This window comes from Brachyhypopomus gauderio, chromosome 4, assembly GCF_052324685.1.
Source record: "Brachyhypopomus gauderio isolate BG-103 chromosome 4, BGAUD_0.2, whole genome shotgun sequence".
Lineage (NCBI taxonomy): Eukaryota > Metazoa > Chordata > Actinopteri > Gymnotiformes > Hypopomidae > Brachyhypopomus > Brachyhypopomus gauderio.
In genome coordinates this window covers 22844613-22870056 of record NC_135214.1, presented here as the reverse complement: position 1 = coordinate 22870056, position 25444 = coordinate 22844613, and the positions used below count along the sequence as shown (strand labels likewise).

At 42.8% G+C, this 25444-nt stretch overlaps 2 protein-coding genes and 21 non-coding genes across 23 annotated transcripts in view; 1 reads left to right on the top strand and 22 right to left on the bottom strand.

Annotated features, from left to right (window-relative positions):
* LOC143512591 (ninjurin-1) overlaps nt 1-15400 on the top strand; it is a 300728-nt gene extending 285328 nt beyond the window's left edge. Inside the window, exon 3 of the mRNA XM_077003109.1 lies at nt 14261-15400. Within this exon, the coding sequence (XP_076859224.1) occupies nt 14261-14403 (143 nt within the window). The 3' untranslated portion in view covers nt 14404-15400. The remainder of the gene's footprint in view (nt 1-14260) is intronic.
* Nucleotides 380-451, bottom strand: trnat-cgu (transfer RNA threonine (anticodon CGU)). The gene has a single exon. It is a non-coding gene; the product is annotated as a tRNA-Thr (tRNA).
* On the bottom strand, nt 736-807 carry trnaa-ugc (transfer RNA alanine (anticodon UGC)). Its single transcript has one exon. It is a non-coding gene; the product is annotated as a tRNA-Ala (tRNA).
* On the bottom strand, nt 2259-2330 carry trnaa-ugc (transfer RNA alanine (anticodon UGC)). The gene has a single exon. It is a non-coding gene; the product is annotated as a tRNA-Ala (tRNA).
* On the bottom strand, nt 2839-2910 carry trnat-cgu (transfer RNA threonine (anticodon CGU)). Its single transcript has one exon. It is a non-coding gene; the product is annotated as a tRNA-Thr (tRNA).
* On the bottom strand, nt 3195-3266 carry trnaa-ugc (transfer RNA alanine (anticodon UGC)). Its single transcript has one exon. It is a non-coding gene; the product is annotated as a tRNA-Ala (tRNA).
* Nucleotides 3775-3846, bottom strand: trnat-cgu (transfer RNA threonine (anticodon CGU)). The gene has a single exon. It is a non-coding gene; the product is annotated as a tRNA-Thr (tRNA).
* Nucleotides 4718-4789, bottom strand: trnaa-ugc (transfer RNA alanine (anticodon UGC)). Its single transcript has one exon. It is a non-coding gene; the product is annotated as a tRNA-Ala (tRNA).
* On the bottom strand, nt 5298-5369 carry trnat-cgu (transfer RNA threonine (anticodon CGU)). Its single transcript has one exon. It is a non-coding gene; the product is annotated as a tRNA-Thr (tRNA).
* On the bottom strand, nt 5654-5725 carry trnaa-ugc (transfer RNA alanine (anticodon UGC)). The gene has a single exon. It is a non-coding gene; the product is annotated as a tRNA-Ala (tRNA).
* Nucleotides 6234-6305, bottom strand: trnat-cgu (transfer RNA threonine (anticodon CGU)). Its single transcript has one exon. It is a non-coding gene; the product is annotated as a tRNA-Thr (tRNA).
* Nucleotides 7177-7248, bottom strand: trnaa-ugc (transfer RNA alanine (anticodon UGC)). The gene has a single exon. It is a non-coding gene; the product is annotated as a tRNA-Ala (tRNA).
* trnaa-ugc (transfer RNA alanine (anticodon UGC)) lies at nt 8113-8184 on the bottom strand. Its single transcript has one exon. It is a non-coding gene; the product is annotated as a tRNA-Ala (tRNA).
* trnat-cgu (transfer RNA threonine (anticodon CGU)) lies at nt 8693-8764 on the bottom strand. The gene has a single exon. It is a non-coding gene; the product is annotated as a tRNA-Thr (tRNA).
* Nucleotides 9049-9120, bottom strand: trnaa-ugc (transfer RNA alanine (anticodon UGC)). The gene has a single exon. It is a non-coding gene; the product is annotated as a tRNA-Ala (tRNA).
* trnat-cgu (transfer RNA threonine (anticodon CGU)) lies at nt 9629-9700 on the bottom strand. Its single transcript has one exon. It is a non-coding gene; the product is annotated as a tRNA-Thr (tRNA).
* On the bottom strand, nt 10572-10643 carry trnaa-ugc (transfer RNA alanine (anticodon UGC)). The gene has a single exon. It is a non-coding gene; the product is annotated as a tRNA-Ala (tRNA).
* trnat-cgu (transfer RNA threonine (anticodon CGU)) lies at nt 11152-11223 on the bottom strand. Its single transcript has one exon. It is a non-coding gene; the product is annotated as a tRNA-Thr (tRNA).
* Nucleotides 11508-11579, bottom strand: trnaa-ugc (transfer RNA alanine (anticodon UGC)). Its single transcript has one exon. It is a non-coding gene; the product is annotated as a tRNA-Ala (tRNA).
* On the bottom strand, nt 12088-12159 carry trnat-cgu (transfer RNA threonine (anticodon CGU)). Its single transcript has one exon. It is a non-coding gene; the product is annotated as a tRNA-Thr (tRNA).
* Nucleotides 12444-12515, bottom strand: trnaa-ugc (transfer RNA alanine (anticodon UGC)). Its single transcript has one exon. It is a non-coding gene; the product is annotated as a tRNA-Ala (tRNA).
* On the bottom strand, nt 13024-13095 carry trnat-cgu (transfer RNA threonine (anticodon CGU)). Its single transcript has one exon. It is a non-coding gene; the product is annotated as a tRNA-Thr (tRNA).
* Nucleotides 15401-18802: 3402 nt separating the features above from the next.
* On the bottom strand, nt 18803-24847 carry susd3 (sushi domain containing 3). Its single transcript, XM_077003107.1, has 5 exons — nt 24480-24847; nt 22085-22273; nt 20518-20665; nt 20103-20318; nt 18803-19514 (listed from the first exon to the last, which is right to left on the bottom strand). The coding sequence occupies exons 1-5, from the start codon at nt 24547-24549 to the stop codon at nt 19286-19288; spliced, it is 852 nt and encodes a 283-aa protein (XP_076859222.1). The 5' UTR covers nt 24550-24847; the 3' UTR covers nt 18803-19285.
* Between the last annotated feature and the right edge of the window lie 597 nt (nt 24848-25444).

Genomic DNA, 25444 nt, shown 5'->3' with positions numbered 1-25444 from the left:
ACTTGGCCCTATAACATAGACTTTGACATACAGCCTCTTAATCTGCAACCTACCTGGAAGCAATGGAGAAATTCTTACCTAGCAAAGCCCAGTTTTCGCTCCTGCAGACTCTATCACATGGAAACCTGATGGTAAACTCAGTAAAGATCATTGAAATACTCAAAACAAAGGTAGAGGTCACATTAGAAATGGATGTAGATGTTCCCGTTGTCTGCCATTTAAAAGGTAAGCACCTTTCCGCCAGGCCATTTCAGCTGCTTCTTTGAGAGTCAGACGAGTGCTTGATCACATACAGAGGTCTCTTGTACAAGGACAAAATTGGAAGCAGATATTTTAGTAGTGAATGGACACTATAGACCGTTCGGTCCACTTTCCTTAAAGGCACGAACGGGGATCGAACCCGTGATCTTCGGTTTACGAGACCGACGCCTTACCACTTGGCCACCATGCCATAGAAAAGAGAGAGTCCTTAAATTTGAACCACACACAAACTTATGAGGACATGTGGTAACTCCGACAGCGGAAGTGTGAGGAAATGGCAGGAACATGCTCAAAATCACGACACCATTGTGACCTATGTATAACCGAACGGAAACTGAGCATCGTCTATCAATAAGAGAAGCTGCAAGCAACACTATTAAGGCACAAAAAGAGTGAGAGAAATGCACAGCGTCTGAATGTCAGCTCAACCCGAAAGGTTAAAATATAGCCAACCATATCTATAGATAATGCTCATGGAGATGCAGGGGATTGAACCCTGGACCTCATACATGCAAAGCATGCGCTCTTCCACTGAGCTACATCCCCTTGACATGTGGAATGAATTGGTTGTAGAGCCAAAGAGAATGATTCCAAAGGTTTATCAACTAGTCTACAGTTGCCTAATGTATCACTAATCCCTGAAGGGGTGAGAAGGCCTGCCACACCATCAGGAATACTTGGCCCTATAACATAGACTTTGACATACAGCCTCTTAATCTGCAACCTACCTGGAAGCAATGGAGAAATTCTTACCTAGCAAAGCCCAGTTTTCGCTCCTGCAGACTCTATCACATGGAAACCTGATGGTAAACTCAGTAAAGATCATTGAAATACTCAAAACAAAGGTAGAGGTCACTTTAGAAATGGATGTAGATGTTCCCGTTGTCTGCCATTTAAAAGGTAAGCACCTTTCCGCCAGGCCATTTCAGCTGCTTCTTTGAGAGTCAGACGAGTGCTTGATAACATACAGAGGTCTCTTGTACAAGGACAAAATTGGAAGCAGATATTTTAGTAGTGAATGGACATTATAGACCGTTCGGTCCACTTTCCTTAAAGGCACGAAAGGGGATCGAACCCGTGATCTTCGGTTTACGAGACCGACGACTTACCACTTGGCCACCATGCCATAGAAAAGAGTGAGTGCTTAAATTTGAACCACACACAAACCTATGAGGGCATGTGGTAACTCCGACAGCGGAAGTGTGTGGAAATGGCTGGAACATGCTCAAAATCACAACACTGTTCTGACCTGTGAATTGATACCAATTCTACCGATTCTACACTGTCCATAGGCTGTAACCAAAATAGCATTGCATAGGCAGCTACCAAAAGGAGAACAGAAGAAGCAACCCATATCTTGGTGACTGGAAGAAAGTTGCACAGTTGAGTCACAGCCGTTTGGGACTCACCCAGGAAAGAGCACTTTTTGGTTGTTGGGGCCTAACAGGAAGCAAGAGTACCTGAGTGTTAAACAATGGCATTCAGGAAACAAGCTATGCTTCATTGAGATGCTGGGGGTCGAAGACAGTTCCTCACACAGGCAAAGCATGCGCTCTACCTCTGAGCTACATCCCCACTTGTAAGGTTGTCTTCAGAATTCTGAAAGAGTCTAGCACAGCAAATACGGCCACCAGAAGCAGTAAAAGGACGAACCCATGAAGCAAGTTATACTTCAGCAGCAGCCATGCCAGAATGTCAAGTTTGCAAGGAACAAAAACAGAATTGAAAACTGACAAAGCACTTTAATGGTCCAATGGCTAACCGGTGATCTTCGGTTACGAAGGCATGTGTTAAAAGCAGCAGTGAACATGCTCAAAAACACGACACCATTGTGACCGATGTATAACCGAACGGAAACTGAGCATCGTCTATCAATAAGAGAAGCTGCAAGCAACACTATTAAGGCACGAAAAGGGTAAGAGAAATGCACAGCGTCTGAATGTCAGCTCAACCCGAAAGGTTAAAATATAGCCAACAATATCTATAGACAATGCTCATGGAGATGCAGGGGATTGAACCCTGGACCTCATACATGCAAAGCATGCGCTCTTCCACTGAGCTACATCCCCTTGACATGTGGAACTAATTGGTTGTAGAGCCAAAGAGAATGATTCCAAAGGTTTATCAACTAGTCTACAGTTGCCTAATGTATCACTACTCCCTGAAGGGGTGAGAAGGCCTGCCACACCATCAGGAATACTTGGCCCTATAACATAGACTTTGACATACAGCCTCTTAATATGCAACCTACCTGGAAGCAATGGAGAAATTCTTACCTAGCAAAGCCCAGTTTTCACTCCTGCAGACTCTATCACATGGAAACCTGATGGTAAACTCAGTAAAGATCATTGAAATACTCAAAACAAAGGTAGAGGTCACATTAGAAATGGATGTAGATGTTCCCGTTGTCTGCCATTTAAAAGGTAAGCACCTTTCCGCCAGGCCATTTCAGCTGCTTCTTTGAGAGTCAGACGAGTGCTTGATCACATACAGAGGTCTCTTGTACAAGGACAAAATTGGAAGCAGATATTTTAGTAGTGAATGGACACTATAGACCGTTCGGTCCACTTTCCTTAAAGGCACGAACGGGGATCGAACCCGTGATCTTCGGTTTACGAGACCGACGCCTTACCACTTGGCCACCATGCCATAGAAAAGAGATAGTCCTTAAATTTGAACCACACACAAACTTATGAGGACATGTGGTAACTCCGACAGCGGAAATGTGAGGAAATGGCAGGAACATGCTCAAAATCACGACACCATTGTGACCTATGTATAACCGAACGGAAACTGAGCATCGTCTATCAATAAGAGAAGCTGCAAGCAACACTATTAAGGCACAAAAAGAGTGAGAGAAATGCACAGCGTCTGAATGTCAGCTCAACCCGAAAGGTTAAAATATAGCCAACCATATCTATAGATAATGCTCATGGAGATGCAGGGGATTGAACCCTGGACCTCATACATGCAAAGCATGCGCTCTTCCACTGAGCTACATCCCCTTGACATGTGGAATGAATTGGTTGTAGAGCCAAAGAGAATGATTCCAAAGGTTTATCAACTAGTCTACAGTTGCCTAATGTATCACTAATCCCTGAAGGGGTGAGAAGGCCTGCCACACCATCAGGAATACTTGGCCCTATAACATAGACTTTGACATACAGCCTCTTAATCTGCAACCTACCTGGAAGCAATGGAGAAATTCTTACCTAGCAAAGCCCAGTTTTCGCTCCTGCAGACTCTATCACATGGAAACCTGATGGTAAACTCAGTAAAGATCATTGAAATACTCAAAACAAAGGTAGAGGTCACTTTAGAAATGGATGTAGATGTTCCCGTTGTCTGCCATTTAAAAGGTAAGCAACTTTCCGCCAGGCCATTTCAGCTGCTTCTTTGAGAGTCAGACGAGTGCTTGATAACATACAGAGGTCTCTTGTACAAGGACAAAATTGGAAGCAGATATTTTAGTAGTGAATGGACATTATAGACCGTTCGGTCCACTTTCCTTAAAGGCACGAACGGGGATCGAACCCGTGATCTTCGGTTTACGAGACCGACGACTTACCACTTGGCCACCATGCCATAGAAAAGAGTGAGTGCTTAAATTTGAACCACACACAAACCTATGAGGGCATGTGGTAACTCCGACAGCGGAAGTGTGTGGAAATGGCTGGAACATGCTCAAAATCACAACACTGTTCTGACCCGTGAATTGATACCAATTCTACCGATTCTACACTGTCCATAGGCTGTAACCAAAATAGCATTGCATAGGCAGCTACCAAAAGGAGAACAGAAGAAGCAACCCATGTCTTGGTGACTGGAAGAAAGTTGCACTGTTGAGTCACAGCCGTTTGGGACTCACCCAGGAAAGAGCACTTTTTGGTTGTTGGGGCCTAACAGGAAGCAAGAGTACCTGAGTGTTAAACAATGGCATTCAGGAAACAAGCTATGCTTCATTGAGATGCTGGGGGTCGAAGCCAGTTCCTCACACAGGCGAAGCATGCGCTCTAACACTGAGCTACATCCCCACTTGTAAGGTTGTCTTCAGAATTCTGAAAGAGTCTAGCACAGCAAATACGGCCACCAGAAGCAGTAACAGGACAAACCCATGAAGCAAGTTATACTTCAGCAGCAGCCATGCCAGAATGTCAAGTTTGCAAGGAACAAAAACAGAATTGAAAACTGACAAAGCACTTTAATGGTCCAATGGCTAACCGGTGGTCTTCGGTTAGGAAGGCATGTGTTAAAAGCAGCAGTGAACATGCTCAAAAACACGACACCATTGTGACCGATGTATAACCGAACGGAAACTGAGCATCGTCTATCAATAAGAGAAGCTGCAAGCAACACTATTAAGGCACAAAAAGAGTGAGAGAAATGCACAGCGTCTGAATGTCAGCTCAACCCGAAAGGTTAAAATATAGCCAACCATATCTATAGATAATGCTCATGGAGATGCAGGGGATTGAACCCTGGACCTCATACATGCAAAGCATGCGCTCTTCCACTGAGCTACATCCCCTTGACATGTGGAATGAATTGGTTGTAGAGCCAAAGAGAATGATTCCAAAGGTTTATCAACTAGTCTACAGTTGCCTAATGTATCACTAATCCCTGAAGGGGTGAGAAGGCCTGCCACACCATCAGGAATACTTGGCCCTATAACATAGACTTTGACATACAGCCTCTTAATCTGCAACCTACCTGGAAGCAATGGAGAAATTCTTACCTAGCAAAGCCCAGTTTTCGCTCCTGCAGACTCTATCACATGGAAACCTGATGGTAAACTCAGTAAAGATCATTGAAATACTCAAAACAAAGGTAGAGGTCACTTTAGAAATGGATGTAGATGTTCCCGTTGTCTGCCATTTAAAAGGTAAGCACCTTTCCGCCAGGCCATTTCAGCTGCTTCTTTGAGAGTCAGACGAGTGCTTGATCACATACAGAGGTCTCTTGTACAAGGACAAAATTGGAAGCAAATATTTTAGTAGTGAATGGACATTATAGACCGTTCGGTGCACTTTCCTTAAAGGCACGAACGGGGATCGAACCCGTGATCTTCGGTTTACGAGACCGACGCCTTACCACATGGCCACCATGCCATAGAAAAGAGAGAGTCCTTAAATTTGAACCACACACAAACTTATGAGGACATGTGGTAACTCCGACAGCGGAAATGTGAGGAAATGGCTGGAACATGCTCAAAATCACGACACCATTGTGACCTATGTATAACCGAACGGAAACTGAGCATCGTCTATCAATAAGAGAAGCTGCAAGCAACACTATTAAGGCACAAAAAGAGTGAGAGAAATGCACAGCGTCTGAATGTCAGCTCAACCCGAAAGGTTAAAATATAGCCAACCATATCTATAGATAATGCTCATGGAGATGCAGGGGATTGAACCCTGGACCTCATACATGCAAAGCATGCGCTCTTCCACTGAGCTACATCCCCTTGACGTGTGGAACTAATTGGTTGTAGAGCCAAAGAGAATGATTCCAAAGGTTTATCAACTAGTCTACAGTTGCCTAATGTATCACTACTCCCTGAAGGGGTGAGAAGGCCTGCCACACCATCAGGAATCCTTGGCCCTATAACATAGACTTTGACATACAGCCTCTTAATCTGCAAACTACCTGGAAGCAATGGAGAAATTCTTACCTAGCAAAGCCCAGTTTTCGCTCCTGCAGACTCTATCACATGGAAACCTGATGGTAAACTCAGTAAAGATCATTGAAATACTCAAAACAAAGGTAGAGGTCACATTAGAAATGGAGGTAGATGTTCCCGTTGTCTGCCATTTAAAAGGTAAGCACCTTTCCGCCAGGACATTTCAGCTGCTTCTTTGAGAGTCAGACGAGTGCTTGATAACATACAGAGGTCTCTTGTACAAGGACAAAATTGGAAGCAGATATTTTGGTAGTGAATGGACATTATAGACCGTTCGGTCCACTTTCCTTAAAGGCACGAACGGGGATCTAACCCGTGATCTTCGGTTTACGAGACCGACGCCTTACCACTTGGCCACCATGCCATAGAAAAGAGTGAGTGCTTAAATTTGAACCACACACAAACCTATGAGGGCATGTGGTAACTCCGACAGCGGAAGTGTGTGGAAATGGCTGGAACATGCTCAAAATCACAACACTGTTCTGACCCGTGAATTGATACCAATTCTACCGATTCTACACTGTCCATAGGCTGTAACCAAAATAGCATTGCATAGGCAGCTACCAAAAGGAGAACAGAAGAAGCAACCCATGTCTTGGTGACTGGAAGAAAGTTGCACTGTTGAGTCACAGCCGTTTGGGACTCACCCAGGAAAGAGCACTTTTTGGTTGTTGGGGCCTAACAGGAAGCAAGAGTACCTGAGTGTTAAACAATGGCATTCAGGAAACAAGCTATGCTTCATTGAGATGCTGGGGGTCGAAGCCAGTTCCTCACACAGGCGAAGCATGCGCTCTAACACTGAGCTACATCCCCACTTGTAAGGTTGTCTTCAGAATTCTGAAAGAGTCTAGCACAGCAAATACGGCCACCAGAAGCAGTAACAGGACAAACCCATGAAGCAAGTTATACTTCAGCAGCAGCCATGCCAGAATGTCAAGTTTGCAAGGAACAAAAACAGAATTGAAAACTGACAAAGCACTTTAATGGTCCAATGGCTAACCGGTGGTCTTCGGTTAGGAAGGCATGTGTTAAAAGCAGCAGTGAACATGCTCAAAAACACGACACCATTGTGACCGATGTATAACCGAACGGAAACTGAGCATCGTCTATCAATAAGAGAAGCTGCAAGCAACACTATTAAGGCACAAAAAGAGTGAGAGAAATGCACAGCGTCTGAATGTCAGCTCAACCCGAAAGGTTAAAATATAGCCAACCATATCTATAGATAATGCTCATGGAGATGCAGGGGATTGAACCCTGGACCTCATATATGCAAAGCATGCGCTCTTCCACTGAGCTACATCCCCTTGACATGTGGAATGAATTGGTTGTAGAGCCAAAGAGAATGATTCCAAAGGTTTATCAACTAGTCTACAGTTGCCTAATGTATCACTAATCCCTGAAGGGGTGAGAAGGCCTGCCACACCATCAGGAATACTTGGCCCTATAACATAGACTTTGACATACAGCCTCTTAATCTGCAACCTACCTGGAAGCAATGGAGAAATTCTTACCTAGCAAAGCCCAGTTTTCGCTCCTGCAGACTCTATCACATGGAAACCTGATGGTAAACTCAGTAAAGATCATTGAAATACTCAAAACAAAGGTAGAGGTCACTTTAGAAATGGATGTAGATGTTCCCGTTGTCTGCCATTTAAAAGGTAAGCACCTTTCCGCCAGGCCATTTCAGCTGCTTCTTTGAGAGTCAGACGAGTGCTTGATCACATACAGAGGTCTCTTGTACAAGGACAAAATTGGAAGCAGATATTTTAGTAGTGAATGGACATTATAGACCGTTCGGTCCGCTTTCCTTAAAGGCACGAACGGGGATCGAACCCGTGATCTTCGGTTTACGAGACCTACGCCTTACCACATGGCTACCATGCCATAGAAAAGAGAGAGTCCTTAAATTTGAACCACACACAAACTTATGAGGACATGTGGTAACTCCGACAGCGGAAATGTGAGGAAATGGCAGGAACATGCTCAAAATCACGACACCATTGTGACCTATGTATAACCGAACGGAAACTGAGCATCGTCTATCAATAAGAGAAGCTGCAAGCAACACTATTAAGGCACAAAAAGAGTGAGAGAAATGCACAGCGTCTGAATGTCAGCTCAACCCGAAAGGTTAAAATATAGCCAACCATATCTATAGATAATGCTCATGGAGATGCAGGGGATTGAACCCTGGACCTCATACATGCAAAGCATGCGCTCTTCCACTGAGCTACATCCCCTTGACATGTGGAATGAATTGGTTGTAGAGCCAAAGAGAATGATTCCAAAGGTTTATCAACTAGTCTACAGTTGCCTAATGTATCACTAATCCCTGAAGGGGTGAGAAGGCCTGCCACACCATCAGGAATACTTGGCCCTATAACATAGACTTTGACATACAGCCTCTTAATCTGCAAACTACCTGGAAGCAATGGAGAAATTCTTACCTAGCAAAGCCCAGTTTTCACTCCTGCAGACTCTATCACATGGAAACCTGATGGTAAACTCAGTAAAGATCATTGAAATACTCAAAACAAAGGTAGAGGTCACATTAGAAATGGATGTAGATGTTCCCGTTGTCTGCCATTTAAAAGGTAAGCACCTTTCCGCCAGGCCATTTCAGCTGCTTCTTTGAGAGTCAGACGAGTGCTTGATCACATACAGAGGTCTCTTGTACAAGGACAAAATTGGAAGCAGATATTTTAGTAGTGAATGGACACTATAGACCGTTCGGTCCACTTTCCTTAAAGGCACGAACAGGGATCGAACCCGTGATCTTCGGTTTACGAGACCGACGCCATACCACTTGGCCACCATGCCATAGAAAAGAGAGAGTCCTTAAATTTGAACCACACACAAACTTATGAGGACATGTGGTAACTCCGACAGCGGAAATGTGAGGAAATGGCAGGAACATGCTCAAAATCACGACACCATTGTGACCTATGTATAACCGAACGGAAACTGAGCATCGTCTATCAATAAGAGAAGCTGCAAGCAACACTATTAAGGCACAAAAAGAGTGAGAGAAATGCAGAGCGTCTGAATGTCAGCTCAACCCGAAAGGTTAAAATATAGCCAACCATATCTATAGATAATGCTCATGGAGATGCAGGGGATTGAACCCTGGACCTCATACATGCAAAGCATGCGCTCTTCCACTGAGCTACATCCCCTTGACGTGTGGAACTAATTGGTTGTAGAGCCAAAGAGAATGATTCCAAAGATTTATCAACTAGTCTACAGTTGCCTAATGTATCACTACTCCCTGAAGGGGTGAGAAGGCCTGCCACACCATCAGGAATCCTTGGCCCTATAACATAGACTTTGACATACAGCCTCTTAATCTGCAAACTACCTGGAAGCAATGGAGAAATTCTTACCTAGCAAAGCCCAGTTTTCGCTCCTGCAGACTCTATCACATGGAAACCTGATGGTAAACTCAGTAAAGATCATTGAAATACTCAAAACAAAGGTAGAGGTCACATTAGAAATGGATGTAGATGTTCCCGTTGTCTGCCATTTAAAAGGTAAGCACCTTTCCACCAGGCCATTTCAGCTGCTTCTTTGAGAGTCAGACGAGTGCTTGATCACATACAGAGGTCTCTTGTACAAGGACAAAATTGGAAGCAGATATTTTGGTAGTGAATGGACATTATAGACCCTTCGGTCCACTTTCCTTAAAGGCACGAACGAGGATCGAACCCGTGATCTTCGGTTTACGAGACCAACGCCTTACCACTTGGCCACCATGCCACAGAAAAGAGAGAGTGCTTAAATTTGAACCACACACAAACCTATGAGGGCATGTGGTAACTCCGACAGCGGAAGTGTGTGGAAATGGCTGGAACATGCTCAAAATCACAACACTGTTCTGACCCGTGAATTGATACCAATTCTACCGATTCTACACTGTCCATAGGCTGTAACCAAAATAGCATTGCATAGGCAGCTACCAAAAGGAGAACAGAAGAAGCAACCCATATCTTGGTGACTGGAAGAAAGTTGCACAGTTGAGTCACAGCCGTTTGGGACTCACCCAGGAAAGAGCACTTTTTGGTTGTTGGGGCCTAACAGGAAGCAAGAGTACCTGAGTGTTAAACAATGGCATTCAGGAAACAAGCTATGCTTCATTGAGATGCTGGGGGTCGAAGACAGTTCCTCACACAGGCAAAGCATGCGCTCTACCTCTGAGCTACATCCCCACTTGTAAGGTTGTCTTCAGAATTCTGAAAGAGTCTAGCACAGCAAATACGGCCACCAGAAGCAGTAAAAGGACGAACCCATGAAGCAAGTTATACTTCAGCAGCAGCCATGCCAGAATGTCAAGTTTGCAAGGAACAAAAACAGAATTGAAAACTGACAAAGCACTTTAATGGTCCAATGGCTAACCGGTGATCTTCGGTTACGAAGGCATGTGTTAAAAGCAGCAGTGAACATGCTCAAAAACACGACACCATTGTGACCGATGTATAACCGAACGGAAACTGAGCATCGTCTATCAATAAGAGAAGCTGCAAGCAACACTATTAAGGCACGAAAAGGGTAAGAGAAATGCACAGCGTCTGAATGTCAGCTCAACCCGAAAGGTTAAAATATAGCCAACAATATCTATAGACAATGCTCATGGAGATGCAGGGGATTGAACCATGGACCTCATACATGCAAAGCATGCGCTCTTCCACTGAGCTACATCCCCTTGACATGTGGAACTAATTGGTTGTAGAGCCAAAGAGAATGATTCCAAAGGTTTATCAACTAGTCTACAGTTGCCTAATGTATCACTACTCCCTGAAGGGGTGAGAAGGCCTGCCACACCATCAGGAATACTTGGCCCTATAACATAGACTTTGACATACAGCCTCTTAATCTGCAACCTACCTGGAAGCAATGGAGAAATTCTTACCTAGCAAAGCCCAGTTTTCACTCCTGCAGACTCTATCACATGGAAACCTGATGGTAAACTCAGTAAAGATCATTGAAATACTCAAAACAAAGGTAGAGGTCACATTAGAAATGGATGTAGATGTTCCCGTTGTCTGCCATTTAAAAGGTAAGCACCTTTCCGCCAGGCCATTTCAGCTGCTTCTTTGAGAGTCAGACGAGTGCTTGATCACATACAGAGGTCTCTTGTACAAGGACAAAATTGGAAGCAGATATTTTAGTAGTGAATGGACACTATAGACCGTTCGGTCCACTTTCCTTAAAGGCACGAACGGGGATCGAACCCGTGATCTTCGGTTTACGAGACCGACGCCTTACCACTTGGCCACCATGCCATAGAAAAGAGAGAGTCCTTAAATTTGAACCACACACAAACTTATGAGGACATGTGGTAACTCCGACAGCGGAAATGTGAGGAAATGGCAGGAACATGCTCAAAATCACGACACCATTGTGACCTATGTATAACCGAACGGAAACTGAGCATCGTCTATCAATAAGAGAAGCTGCAAGCAACACTATTAAGGCACAAAAAGAGTGAGAGAAAAGCACAGCGTCTGAATGTCAGCTCAACCCGAAAGGTTAAAATATAGCCAACCATATCTATAGATAATGCTCATGGAGATGCAGGGGATTGAACCCTGGACCTCATACATGCAAAGCATGCGCTCTTCCACTGAGCTACATCCCCTTGACATGTGGAATGAATTGGTTGTAGAGCCAAAGAGAATGATTCCAAAGGTTTATCAACTAGTCTACAGTTGCCTAATGTATCACTAATCCCTGAAGGGGTGAGAAGGCCTGCCACACCATCAGGAATACTTGGCCCTATAACATAGACTTTGACATACAGCCTCTTAATCTGCAACCTACCTGGAAGCAATGGAGAAATTCTTACCTAGCAAAGCCCAGTTTTCGCTCCTGCAGACTCTATCACATGGAAACCTGATGGTAAACTCAGTAAAGATCATTGAAATACTCAAAACAAAGGTAGAGGTCACTTTAGAAATGGATGTAGATGTTCCCGTTGTCTGCCATTTAAAAGGTAAGCACCTTTCCGCCAGGCCATTTCAGCTGCTTCTTTGAGAGTCAGACGAGTGCTTGATCACATACAGAGGTCTCTTGTACAAGGACAAAATTGGAAGCAAATATTTTAGTAGTGAATGGACATTATAGACCGTTCGGTGCACTTTCCTTAAAGGCACGAACGGGGATCGAACCCGTGATCTTCGGTTTACGAGACCGACGCCTTACCACATGGCCACCATGCCATAGAAAAGAGAGAGTCCTTAAATTTGAACCACACACAAACTTATGAGGACATGTGGTAACTCCAACAGCGGAAATGTGAGGAAATGGCTGGAACATGCTCAAAATCACGACACCATTGTGACCTATGTATAACCGAACGGAAACTGAGCATCGTCTATCAATAAGAGAAGCTGCAAGCAACACTATTAAGGCACAAAAAGAGTGAGAGAAATGCACAGCGTCTGAATGTCAGCTCAACCCGAAAGGTTAAAATATAGCCAACCATATCTATAGATAATGCTCATGGAGATGCAGGGGATTGAACCCTAGACCTCAAACATGCAAAGCATGCGCTCTTCCACTGAGCTACATCCCCTTGACGTGTGGAACTAATTGGTTGTAGAGCCAAAGAGAATGATTCCAAAGGTTTATCAACTAGTCTACAGTTGCCTAATGTATCACTACTCCCTGAAGGGGTGAGAAGGCCTGCCACACCATCAGGAATCCTTGGCCCTATAACATAGACTTTGACATACAGCCTCTTAATCTGCAAACTACCTGGAAGCAATGGAGAAATTCTTACCTAGCAAAGCCCAGTTTTCGCTCCTGCAGACTCTATCACATGGAAACCTGATGGTAAACTCAGTAAAGATCATTGAAATACTCAAAACAAAGGTAGAGGTCACATTAGAAATGGAGGTAGATGTTCCCGTTGTCTGCCATTTAAAAGGTAAGCACCTTTCCGCCAGGACATTTCAGCTGCTTCTTTGAGAGTCAGACGAGTGCTTGATAACATACAGAGGTCTCTTGTACAAGGACAAAATTGGAAGCAGATATTTTGGTAGTGAATGGACATTATAGACCGTTCGGTCCACTTTCCTTAAAGGCACGAACGGGGATCTAACCCGTGATCTTCGGTTTACGAGACCGACGCCTTACCACTTGGCCACCATGCCATAGAAAAGAGTGAGTGCTTAAATTTGAACCACACACAAACCTATGAGGGCATGTGGTAACTCCGACAGCGGAAGTGTGTGGAAATGGCTGGAACATGCTCAAAATCACAACACTGTTCTGACCCGTGAATTGATACCAATTCTACACTGTCCATAGGCTGTAACCAAAAAAGCATTGCATAGGCAGCTACCAAAAAGAGAACAGAAGAAGCAACCCATGTCTTGGTGACTGGAAGAAAGTTGCAGTTTTGGGACTGACCCAGGAAAGTGCACTTTTTGGTTGTTGGGACCTAACAGTAAGCAAGAGTGCCTGAGAGTTAAACAATGGCATTCAGTAAACATGCTATGCTTCATGGCTCTCTGAGGAATGTTGCCTGTACCTTGTTGAATCTACTCCATGAAGGATTAAGGCAGTTCTGAAGGCAAAATGGGGTCCAACCCGGTACTAGCAAGGTGTACCTAGTAAGTGGCCAATCAGTGTAGATTGACACAGGAAAGAGCACTTTGGATTATGGAGTGCTAGCTAATGTGAAGGACCAGGCTCAAATTTTGACCAATCCATAACAATTAGTTTCAGTCATTGAGATGCTGAACCGTTAACCTAGGAAGTCATTCATGTAACACATGTGCTCTACGTCTTAACAACACAGCCTTGAATTATTTTTTATTGTGAGTGTTTGGCTTGTGATTTATTCTTGTTACTGCTCTACTGAACTGATTTTGGCAAATTCATGTCCCAATGTGATCGTATCTGAAGTAATGATACCACATTTATAGTTCTTTGGAGTAACTCAAACCCTTTGTTTACATTTGATCTAAATTGAATATAGGACCTACATTTTAAGCATATACAACACCTCTGAGCTACATCTAATCATGCATTTTCATAAGCAGTGTTAAAAAGAATATCTGAGAATTTAACCTCCTATTTTAGTAGAGGGGTTTTCAAATATCTGGAATTGAAATCCTGAAATCTTTCTGACCCTTTTGTTTACATTGTTTTTTTATAGGGAATCTCAGGAAAAATCTTAATCTTAGTTTCAGTTTAGGCTTATCTTAGAACCAAATTGGTCCTTGAATAGCTAATGAACATATGGCTTTCATTTTGTTTATTTATACTAGTGCTGCCTTAAAATGTATATTGTGTTTTCAATATTTGCTACAGTGAAATGGAATCTGAATGATGAAGGGAGACATCACCGGCTAAATTTCATGGAGAATTTTGTCACAGCCTGCATTTTCATCATTGTGGTAATCAATGTCTTCATCACAGCATTTGGGGTTCAACGCCCTAACCAGAACGAGTAATTTGTGCATCATGATTTAGAGGTATACACCACACACACAGTAAAAAATGTCACATTATGCACAGAAGCAGACTCACAGTCTCAGTGCATTGGCTTGGATACATTCTGGCAGCAAATTAATCACATTTGGGGAGATTTGCAATAAACCTTTAGGAAAATATATGCCACTACATCTGGTCAGCGTAATACAGTGTAAATGTACCAAGTGTAACTATTTTTGTTGTTCTGGTTTAGATAACGTTTTCCTTGCCACAATGTAGTGTGCAAGATGTCAGAAGCAGTCACATTTATTTTAAAAATTACTTAAACATAACACAAGCACACATTTATATCTTTTGTTGGTTTGAGATCCATCTGAGAACTAAGATTCAAAACCACAGTCAAATCACATGAGATGAAAATCAGTTTAATACCTGAGTTTATAAATCAGTCCAATTTACTGTGCTTGCTGATTTAGGACACGAGATTCACATGATGGAAGTGTGGGGCAAGTTTAGTTTACATGAACATGTTGCATATTTGTGAATCTGTGTGTGTATGTGTGCATTTGTGTTTTTGTCACATTTACTGGCAAGTGAAAACCTATTTCGTTAAATAGCTTAACTAGCAGTCTGAGCATTCTCAGCTATCTGGGCACTCTTCGAGAGTAAAAGTTATGTGGAGAAAGAGCGCCATCTAGAGTTCACTGGTGAACTGGTACAGCTCACTGCCTTGAACTGTTACTTCTCAATTGCACGCATGTTCCAAAGCAATTACAAAGCAGTTGCTTGAGGTCCTAAAATATATTCTGTTAAACACATTGTACCTATCAGGAGAAATGCCTCCATTTTGACCATTTTTTGTTTGTTGGTTTGTTTTTGTGTTCAAGTACAGATCTGCTGAAATGAAATGAAATGAAAATGAAATGAACCTTTATTGTCATTACACATTGTACTTGTACATTTGCGCAACGAAATTGGTTTACAGCCCCCCTCCCCTCTTGGTGCAATAAAAAAGAATTTTACAACCATATCAAGAGATTTACCTTTATATTTCCAGACAAATAAATTCTGTAAGAGTGAGAATGCAGGTTCGCACAAGTGTTGAAAGATTATGATAGCTTTCCATTTTTTTTCCATACATATGCACACATGTGTGCATGCACACACACACACACACACACACACACACACACACACACACAATGCATAAAATGTGTTTTAATCCAAAATTTTAAATCTGGCAATCTAGAGTGAAACCCTTACTGAGAACATTTAACAGGTAATTGTATCTGGAAATAAAACAAACCTTGAAATCTCAGCAAGTTGCAAAGAGTATTTACTTGGTATGGACTGTTGCGTAATTTAAATGATAGTACAAATATAGGCTATAGGTGCAGAAATGTGTACTTTTTTGAAACTCGAAAATAATAAAAGAAGAATTAACAGGCTGAACACTCAAAGAATGTTTGACATGATTCTCATAATGCACACAAATGATAACATCAACTTATTTAGATTAGGTGAAGATGAACCATAAAGACACAACAGCTGGTCTATGGCAGCTCAGGTGCTGCAATAGCGCTGGGTTGAGAACAATGGTTAATGTAGGGGTATGCAGAGCCGGAGTGGCTAATCGGGAGATTCGGGAGGATTCCCGATGGGCCGGCTCATGTCAGTTTCTAGTTTGGGCCGATTGGGATGGAAAAATAATTTTGGGCCGGATTTGGGCATGAAACTCCCGGGCTGAAAAAAGTGTCCCACTCCGGCCCTGGGGGTATGTATGTGTGTATGTAAGTGTATGCATGACAAGTGATGGGTAACCGTAGTCTGCTTGGGTTGTTTAGCATGAATAAGAAAACTGAAAACATTCTGAAAATACTAATCTGCAGAGCGGTTTTTAGGGTAGACCCAATAATACTCAATAATTTTACTGAGGTCAGTTTGAAATGATCTTTTGAAAACCTGAGCGATTAAAAACAATGCCCTGAAATGAGCCACCACCTCGCACACACCCGACATCTCTCTTCCTTTAACACCAGATGCGCTGCAGCAGCAGTTCAGTTCAGCGAGTGGAAGGAAGCGTCTTCAGCACAGCACACACGGTCACAGATAGACTTCTTCTCCCGTCCCCACCAGCCAGGTCACATACACATCAAGTCAAATCGTACCGTTTGCCCTCTAAGCCCAACGTGAAATCATTTTCTTGTGTTGTAAAATGTCTCATACAGCACTAAACTACTAAGCATTTTTAGCCGACTGGTCACCTGATAAACTAGTCGCACTAGCCCAAATCAATGATAGATAACGTGAGGACGACCACATACAAATAATTAAGGTAAAGTTTGCAAATCTATGTGTTAAGCTGAACGTCTTCTGTTGTATAGGTTTTGTTAGGCAACATAAATTACATTCATTTGTGAAAGAAGAAACGGGAAGTTCCCCATTACCTGTGAAAAATGCCCATCTGCATTCATGTAATGACAACACTCAGTAGCCTATAACTCCTTCTCCTACTTTACGGTCTTTTACTGTCTTAATTGTAGGCCTATATTGATTTACTAATTGCAAAATATATGCAACAAGGCCTGCAGACAGTGGAGGGTAAACAGAAGTTACCTGAAGGACATGACTGTATATTGGATATGAATTATATCAGTTGGATGCGTGGCTTTTTCTCCATTGAAAACTCACGTTTAGAGAATGTGACAAATAAAAGTCAAATTTCATTCAACATGTGCTTGTAATTTTTTTTATAATGAAGTGTTCCACGTGCGCTAAAAAGTGCCCTTCACCCCCCCCCCCCCCCCCCCCCCCCCCGAGCACTTGCCCCCCAAAATGTCTGTGCACGCCACTGGTCTAACTGATTACAAGAAAGCAGAAGAGAAGGTTTTGGACATTGTCTGGACATTGACAAATACAATTGTGGACATGTTGTGTGGTGTGTAAATGAAAAGGTGCAAACAGAGCACCTCAAACCTGATTACGACTGCGGTTATTGTTGACTTAAAGATACCTGGAAGTAAACAGGGCGGTGAAACAGCACAGCCTCGCGTGTCATTCGGTCTATGTGTCATTCAGTCACGTAAATAAGAGAGTATTCTGGGACAGTTGTGTTTGCTACCTTGTTACATTATCACAATTGTTTGTGAAATTAACATACAAATCCCTGTATCAGTGAAAACTGACTCCCAGGAGGTGTTATGACCCAGGGAACGGGACTGGAGAATATCAAAACCCCATCAGGCCACCAAGAGCAGTTGCTGGATTCCTAAACATTTTTTTACACTGACCCATGTGGTTTAGCGGTCGCATTATAAACAATGACTACTGTATCATGCATGTGGGTCATTCAAAAATAACTTTGGCATAACATTATTTCCCGTGGCAAAATATATAGTGTAAACATGGCTAGAACTGTAATGGCGCGTACATGTAGTAACACCCAACCTCGATTTTTCTTTTGACCGCAGGCACGTGTTAAAAGAACGACAGTTGAATATGCAAATACAGGCCTAGGATATTAACCGTAACGTTAGCAGTGTAACTTTAGTGTAGTGTAAAGCGAGGGAATGAGACAGGATGCCGAATCGAAACCGTCGTTTTAATTCGCAGATTTTATTTAACACTAAACAATTAACACCACACAACACGGGACTTGCACAACAACTGACAAATACAAGAACGATGGGGACAAGTGAGTCACAAGTGCGTCATATTACTTTAAAAAGACAAGGACGGATGCTAAGAAAAACAAAGACGAAGACTCATACACGCCGACTCAGCGACATAAACACAGTTACACGTGGACACACACACACCCGAGGGAGGAGTCAGGAGCTCTACAATGGCAGAAAGATTAACATGAAGTTTTATATATTCCTCTATCCTGTGGTTCTTCCTGATATACAAACCAGTTCGGATTTTTCTCAAGATTTTATGTTGTTCAACACTTTTTGTAATTTCTTGTAACTGTTGGTTACGTTTGTGAATCCACACCTGAACTCCAGAGGGCAGCAGTTCACAGCTACTAGCATGCTGGGATAAACAGAGTACTTCTGTTTCTGCTTTCAGACTCATTTAATCAGGAGGAAGTGACAGATTACAAATCCAGTTCATGTAGCTTATCATTTATTACAGTTTGTGTCATTTCTTCATGGTTACACAATCAGATACAGTACATCCACAAAAACGCTAATGTGGATACGTTAGGCTATAGTTGGGGGGGTTGAGGTTACCTTCAAACCTATACATATACAAACTGTTTAGACATTTAGACTGATATGTAAGACAAAAAAATATATATTTTTTAATCTATTGTAATTTAACTAGGCCTACTTGAGATATATATATATATATATATATATATATATATATATATATATATATATATATATATATATATATATATAAGTCCACCAAGTTATATATAATTGTTGTGGAAGGCAAATTTGATTAGCAGCTTTGATCTTAAAAGTGGTGTGACACGATCTAACATGCTAACATGCTTCTTCAACTGTCACTGAATGGCTTTCAAGAAATAACAGTAACTACTGTTATTGTGCCAAGTGACAGAATCAATGATGAAACATTACATCACATCTAACATCAGTTTAAAATACAGGCCGGTAAATCCTCCACCCAGATTTCTAACTATCACAGTCCATAATACAAAATAATAATAATAATAATAATAATTTGTAAGGCACAGGTGAAAGAGATATTCTCAGTTGAGTGTAACCCTGAAAGAAAGTTTCATGTTGCTCTTGGCAAGAAACGTGTTGGTCACAATGACACCCTTTTACTGTTGGTGGCACTGCTTTCTTATTTAGCACTAATGGATCACTTCCATAAGTGTTTTTGTCCAAAAGCCTTATTCATTGTTGTAGAGTGTATCTGGACTCTTCATACAGATATAACCCAAAGGTGAGGGCTTTGTGCTACTGGTAAGGGTCGGTTCCGTGGTCGCTGTTCCAAGGTATGATCACATCCATTGCAGGGAAATGTTTGTAAATGTGTATCAGGTAATAGTAGGGCACAGGAAGTCTGTGTGTCTACATGTGAGGCAGCACTGGGCACTGGTCCAGCCGGACGTTCAGATGGGTGACAAGTCCTCAAACATTCCTGTGGACATCTAGAGAACAGACAAATACACTCACACACTTGTAACACTGTGTCATACTGCTTTGGTCTAGTTATTTCACTAGCGATGTCTCTATCTGAATAAGGGCCATGTCTCTACAGTCCCTGACATAAGTTCTGTTGCTTAACCATGTTGTGGAAACAAAAGCTTATAACCTGACTTTAAATTCATCGATTGGTTTTAGAAATGACTCATAAGAAAGCTGAAAACCTCCCAAATGAGATTTAATTTACGAAAATAAATTAGCTTTACTGCAGAAATATTGATCATTTAGTGAACACAGAAAGGTCATATTTTGGCAAGACAAAAGTTTTGTCGCCCACAGAAAGTAAGGTGAAAATCAAACAAATTATTCACTTCATATACAAATATATGCTTCATAACACTGGTGAATGACATTGTGGTGCTATTAGAGCCACATTTAATATTTTGTGTGACTTCCACGAGCTTGAAGGACCGCATCCATGTCCCAAACTCCAGTCCCCATCTCTGGTGTGTGTGTGTGTGTGTGTGTGTGTGTGTGGGTGTGTGTGTGTGTGTGTGTGAATGCTGACGCTGAGTTGATGTTAGGTATTATACCTGCATGCGGTGGGCAGATGGCTGCCTGGTTGTTGGGTGCTGGCTGCAGGCGGAGCTACAGGACGCTGGGTGTGTTGCTCTGCGCTGCCACCACCACTGCTGTTGTTGTTGTTGTTGTTGTTTCTGCCCTTACGGCCATGGAAGGCTACGCTCTGCTCCTCTACGTTCTGGTGGTCCATCTGGGCCCAGAGTTCAGCAGTTTCCCGCTTCCTCTCTCTACAAACACACACACACACACTAATCAATTGCACTCTAATCTCCGAGCCCTTTCTTTCCTCCTTTTCCATTTTTAACTATCTCCTACCTTTCTCTCCAGCTTATGTAGAACATCTAATTCCTCTCCACCTGTCTCCTTCACCCTTTGCTGACCCCCCCCCCTTCTCCCCACTCCTCTCTCTCACTTCTCTCTTCTCACCTTTCCCGCCGTTTCATTTCCTCTCTCTTTACGTGTTTCAGCAGGCATGAGGTGATGAAGATCACGCTCATGAAAATGATGATGGCTAAGCTGACAGTGGAAGCAAGCACGGCCAAACGGAAGCCCGGGCTCTCGTGCCGCGAAAGTGCTAAAAGATGGAGGAGAGGAGAGGAGGGGAGAGAAGAGGGGAAGAGAGGAAATGAGAGAAAATCAGAAGGGAAATGAGAATACAGGAAATGTAAATAAATAAATAAATAGAGAACATTTCAGAGTGATTAAATGGAGCAGGAGATATTTGCAATTCTGATACATTTGCTCTATGCAAAAACACCAAGGTATGCAATTCAAGGTATCCATAATATCCAATGTGTATCTAAGGTATGACAAACGCTCTGTTGCACTGAAGACCACAATTGAAGTTGCAATAGATTCTCCAATAGAGCATAAAGGATTCATTCTTATGTTTTTTGCTAATTAAAAAATAATTTGTTCCTTCTGATATTATACAAAATAGTCTTATTTAATAAGAAACAGATCTTTAGGTGAGAATGCCATTACATTTATGTATTTAAGTTGTTAAGGTGTTACTGCATTTTTATTACATCAGTAATAGTGAACATACTCGAGGCACCAAACCGGCTGTGTTTGGTTACTACTAAAACATCTTTTGTTTTCCACATGTGTTTTTTTAACTCCGGTTCAGTTCCTCTGTTTCACTGGCCACCTCACTGTGAACACTTGCTAAGACGCATGATCGGAAAACAAATGAAATCTTTTTTAGGTGACTGGAGGAAAATAATACAAAAGAGATTTAAATAGACTGTCAAAATAATGACATTAAAAATACTGCACACACAGCACAAGGTTACCAGTTTTTTTTTGTGTGTGTTTTTTTTTTTAAACAGATATGAGCAAAATGTGCTGGTGTGCTTCAGGACAGAGAAGCAGTAGAAGACCATTTATTAGGGGGGGAGACGTACAATAGGGCAGCAGAGCTCAACGTGAGAAATATGACCTAAAGCATTTTAGAGCATCAAATTATGGTGAGTTATACAGAACGTGTCGGAGGAAATGAATGAAGGCTGGAAATATTCTGATGACACTGCAGTTCTACCCCTTTTCCTGCTTAAGATTCTGTGAGCGGTTTACCTTACTGTGTGTGCTCTCTGTATCACACAGAACGAGGGGAGAATGCTTTAGAGGATGGGGCCCTATTTTTACACTCACACCTTCTCGCAAGGCTCTCTCCCTCCTCTCCTCCCTCTGCTATTTGCGCACAGATGCGCACACACACACACACACACACACACACACACACTTTTTTCAGTCACGCTGCCATCTGCCAGAGGATGCTAATGATGTAATTTCTGACATTTTGGAACGTGACAGGTCTTCTACACTGAGTGATCTGTCCATGGGCATTCTCAATTGTCTGTCCTAGGGCCATGTGTAGGATGGATGTGTGTGTGTGTGTGTGTGTGTGTGTGTGTGTGTGTGTGTGTGTGTGTGTGTGTGTGTGTGTGTGTGTGTGTGTGTGTGTGTGTGTGTGTGTGTGTGTTGGGCTTACGTTTACACTCAGGCACTCCTCCGCTCCACTGTGTTCTGTCGTTGTCCTCCATGCATATGACCCGGCCACCGTTGACAGGGCGATGCGTGTAGGGGCACTGTAAGGTCATCACCGTGCCGACGCTTGTGCCATTGCCTGCCACTAACTTAAGCGTACCCACTGGGGGTGACAGCATGGCAGTGCATTGACCTGAAGGCAAAGAGAGCATCCTTAGAGGACATCACACTCACACAGCTCTGGAATAGAGACATAGAGCATCCTTAGAGGACATCACACTCACACAGCTCTGGAATAGAGACAGAGAGAATCCACAGCAGATATCACACTCACACAGCTCTGGAATAGAGACATAGCGAATCCTTAGAGGACATCACACTCACACAGCTCTGGAATAGAGACAGAGCGAATCCTTAGAGGACATCACACTCACACAGCTCTGGAATAGAGACAGAGAGAATCCACAACAGATATCACACACACACAGCTCTGGAATAGAGACAGAGAGCATCCTTAGTGGACATCACACTCACACAGCTCTGGAATAGAGACATAGAGCATCCACAGCAGATATCACACACACAGCTCTGGAATAGAGACAGAGAGCATCCACAGCAGATATCACACACACAATATTGGAATGGAGACAGAGAGAATCCTTAGTGGACATCACACTCACACAGCTCTGGAATAGAGACAGAGAGCATCCTTAGTGGACATCACACTCACACAGCTCTGGAATAGAGACAGAGAGAATCCACAGCAGATATCACACTCACACAGCTCTGGAATAGAGACAGAGAGAATCCACAGCAGATATCACACTCACACAGCTCTGGAATAGAGACAGAGAGAATCCACAGCAGATATCACACTCACACAGCTCTGGAATAGAGACAGAGAGCATCCTTAGAGGACATCACACTCACACAGCTCTGGAATAGAGACAGAGAGCATCCTTAGTGGACATCACACTCACACAGCTCTGGAATAGAGACAGAGAGAATCCACAGCAGATATCACACTCACACAGCTCTGGAATAGAGACAGAGAGAATCCACAGCAGATATCACACTCACACAGCTCTGGAATAGAGACAGAGAGCATCCTTAGTGGACATCACACTCACACAGCTCTGGAATAGAGACAGAGAGCATCCTTAGTGGACATCACACTCACACAGCTCTGGAATAGAGACAGAGAGAATCCACAGCAGATATCACACACACACAGCTCTGGAATAGAGACAGAGAGAATCCACAGCAGATATCACACACACAGCTCTGGAATAGAGACAGAGAGAATCCTCAGCGGACATCACACACAGCGTTGGAATGCCAAAGCCAAAATGAACGTAACACGATCGATCCACAGCACCCTTGGAGTTGCCTGAAACACATTAACTGCATGCAGAATGACTTAAAGTCTAGAACGTTCTCCTGACACCATCAGGACGATTACAGACAACGCAAGATCAGGACGTTGAAAGCAAACACAAGGCATCCTCGGCTTTCTGAAAGGACAGTGATTGAAAGTCCAACTCATTTCGAGGCATTGTGAATCGAAAGCAGCTGTGCTGACAGTTAAGCAATGCGTGAGTCCTGTTGTGAAAATGCACTTCTAAAGACTTTATATGTATTTCCCTTTTGATCAGGGGCGTCACATTCTTAGTAATCCCCTGAGTCATAAATCCACACCCAGAGGGCCCCATGCCTTATCACCACCCTGAGGAGAGCTGTTTCTGGATTAAGCACGCCTATATCTTGTCTTATAACGTCCTCACACTGCACTCTAAATGACTTGTAAACGAAAACGGCCCTATCCGTGAAAACAGAGTTCTGGTGTTATATTTAAATTAAAATATTTAATTAAAAAGATTCAATAAGAGCGAACATTAGACAACAGTTGCTCACGTTTCCGTTAAAAGAGCAAAACCCAACAGAACAGAGTCACTGCTGCCGTTATTTGCGGACTGCCAGACTTCTTCTTTCCTGTTTCCGTAATCTATTTTTAATTTCATTGTAAATTGTCATTTTATTTAAAACACAGCCCCTTGTAATTTTCAGAATAGGTTGCGCTATTGCATATAGCTTACCTCTTACTTTCGTTGTGCTTAATTTATAAAATGCTGAAACCAGACATAAAAACGTCCCAATGCTATCGCTGTAGTCTTATTTCACTAGGTTACTTTGTAGGTTCTGTTATGTGGAAAATGTGCACAAACGACCGACTGGACAGTATAGACGTGTTCCAAGTTCTGTGTGCACATGCAGTAAAATTCCAGACAATAAATAGTCGATAAATACATATAGTATGAATAATGATATAGTATAACTTGCCATCACGTGCAATACTAATCTAAATGTGTTGTTGTTGTTGTTTATTTGTTTTTAGTTACCTTTAGATCGCCCTTCCACAGCGAGTTGCGACTTGGATTCGTCGAGCACGGACGCGTTGAACGAGTCCATCAATGAGCAGCCCGCCCGCACCTGTGCGCGCGCGTTACCAACTTGCGCGTGGAGCCCGGGGACGCGGAGAACTGCGCTCGCGGAAAGCGACGCGTCTACTAACGCTAAAACAGTCGTCTCCGTGTCCGCGTGGAGCAGCGATCTGTGCTGATCTTGGTACGCCGGGTGATAGGAGTGTCAGTATCGCAAAGGCACGAGGACACGACGTCCCGGACGAGTCCACGCGCAGCGGGGATGAGTCTGGTTTACTGACACGAGACACGTCGGTTGCACACACCGGCTCTCTGTCAGGAAGTGGCGCACAGTCTTTGGGAGTTGCGTTTTCAAACGTGTAGCAATCTGCCGTTGTTGTGTTTTGTCGCAACCGTGAATAAATGACAACACGGCAAACTGATGCAGTAATCTTTTTTTTTACATAAATAGTCAAAGCTGAACACCGCAGCAAAGCAGATTCGCAGTTATAAAAATGGTGCAAAACAAACGTTTAAAATGACAGAAATAGCAACGTGACTCTCAATAGCGACGTGCATGCCGATTTGGAGACTTACATCCGCATATAAATGAAGTTTAAGTGGACATTTGATATGTTAGTGTTTCTGTTTCATTTCTGACAGGTGTAAACTTCACCAGAGTGGAGCACAAGGGACGTGCTGCAGTTTGTTCTTTTAAAGGCCACGGTGTTGAAATGTTTGCTCTCACTCATACACAGCTACGAACATGATGGTGGGGAAATAAACTCTAATTTAAAACAAGGTATACGAAGGAAAAGCTTGTGCTTCATCTGGGACTAAATATTCAGTCTGTCACTATGTAATCGTGAGAGGTATACTGTCCAACTAGCAAGAAACAAGCGCATGTTCGTAACGCTACACACTGTACCTTAAGTATGAAACAT

What these genes read in the sequence shown, in the direction of transcription:
- susd3 (XM_077003107.1), bottom strand. Translation starts at nt 24,549, where the DNA reads ATGGACTCGTTCAACGCGTCCGTGCTCGACGAATCCAAGTCGCAACTC. An exon ending in TGTGGAAGGGCGATCTAAAG is followed by an intron (nt 22,274 to 24,479) that starts GTAACTAAAAAC and finishes CTTTGCCTTCAG; the next exon opens with GTCAATGCACTGCCATGCTG. An exon ending in AGGAGTGCCTGAGTGTAAAC is followed by an intron (nt 20,666 to 22,084) that starts GTAAGCCCAACA and finishes TCCATCTTTTAG; the next exon opens with CACTTTCGCGGCACGAGAGC.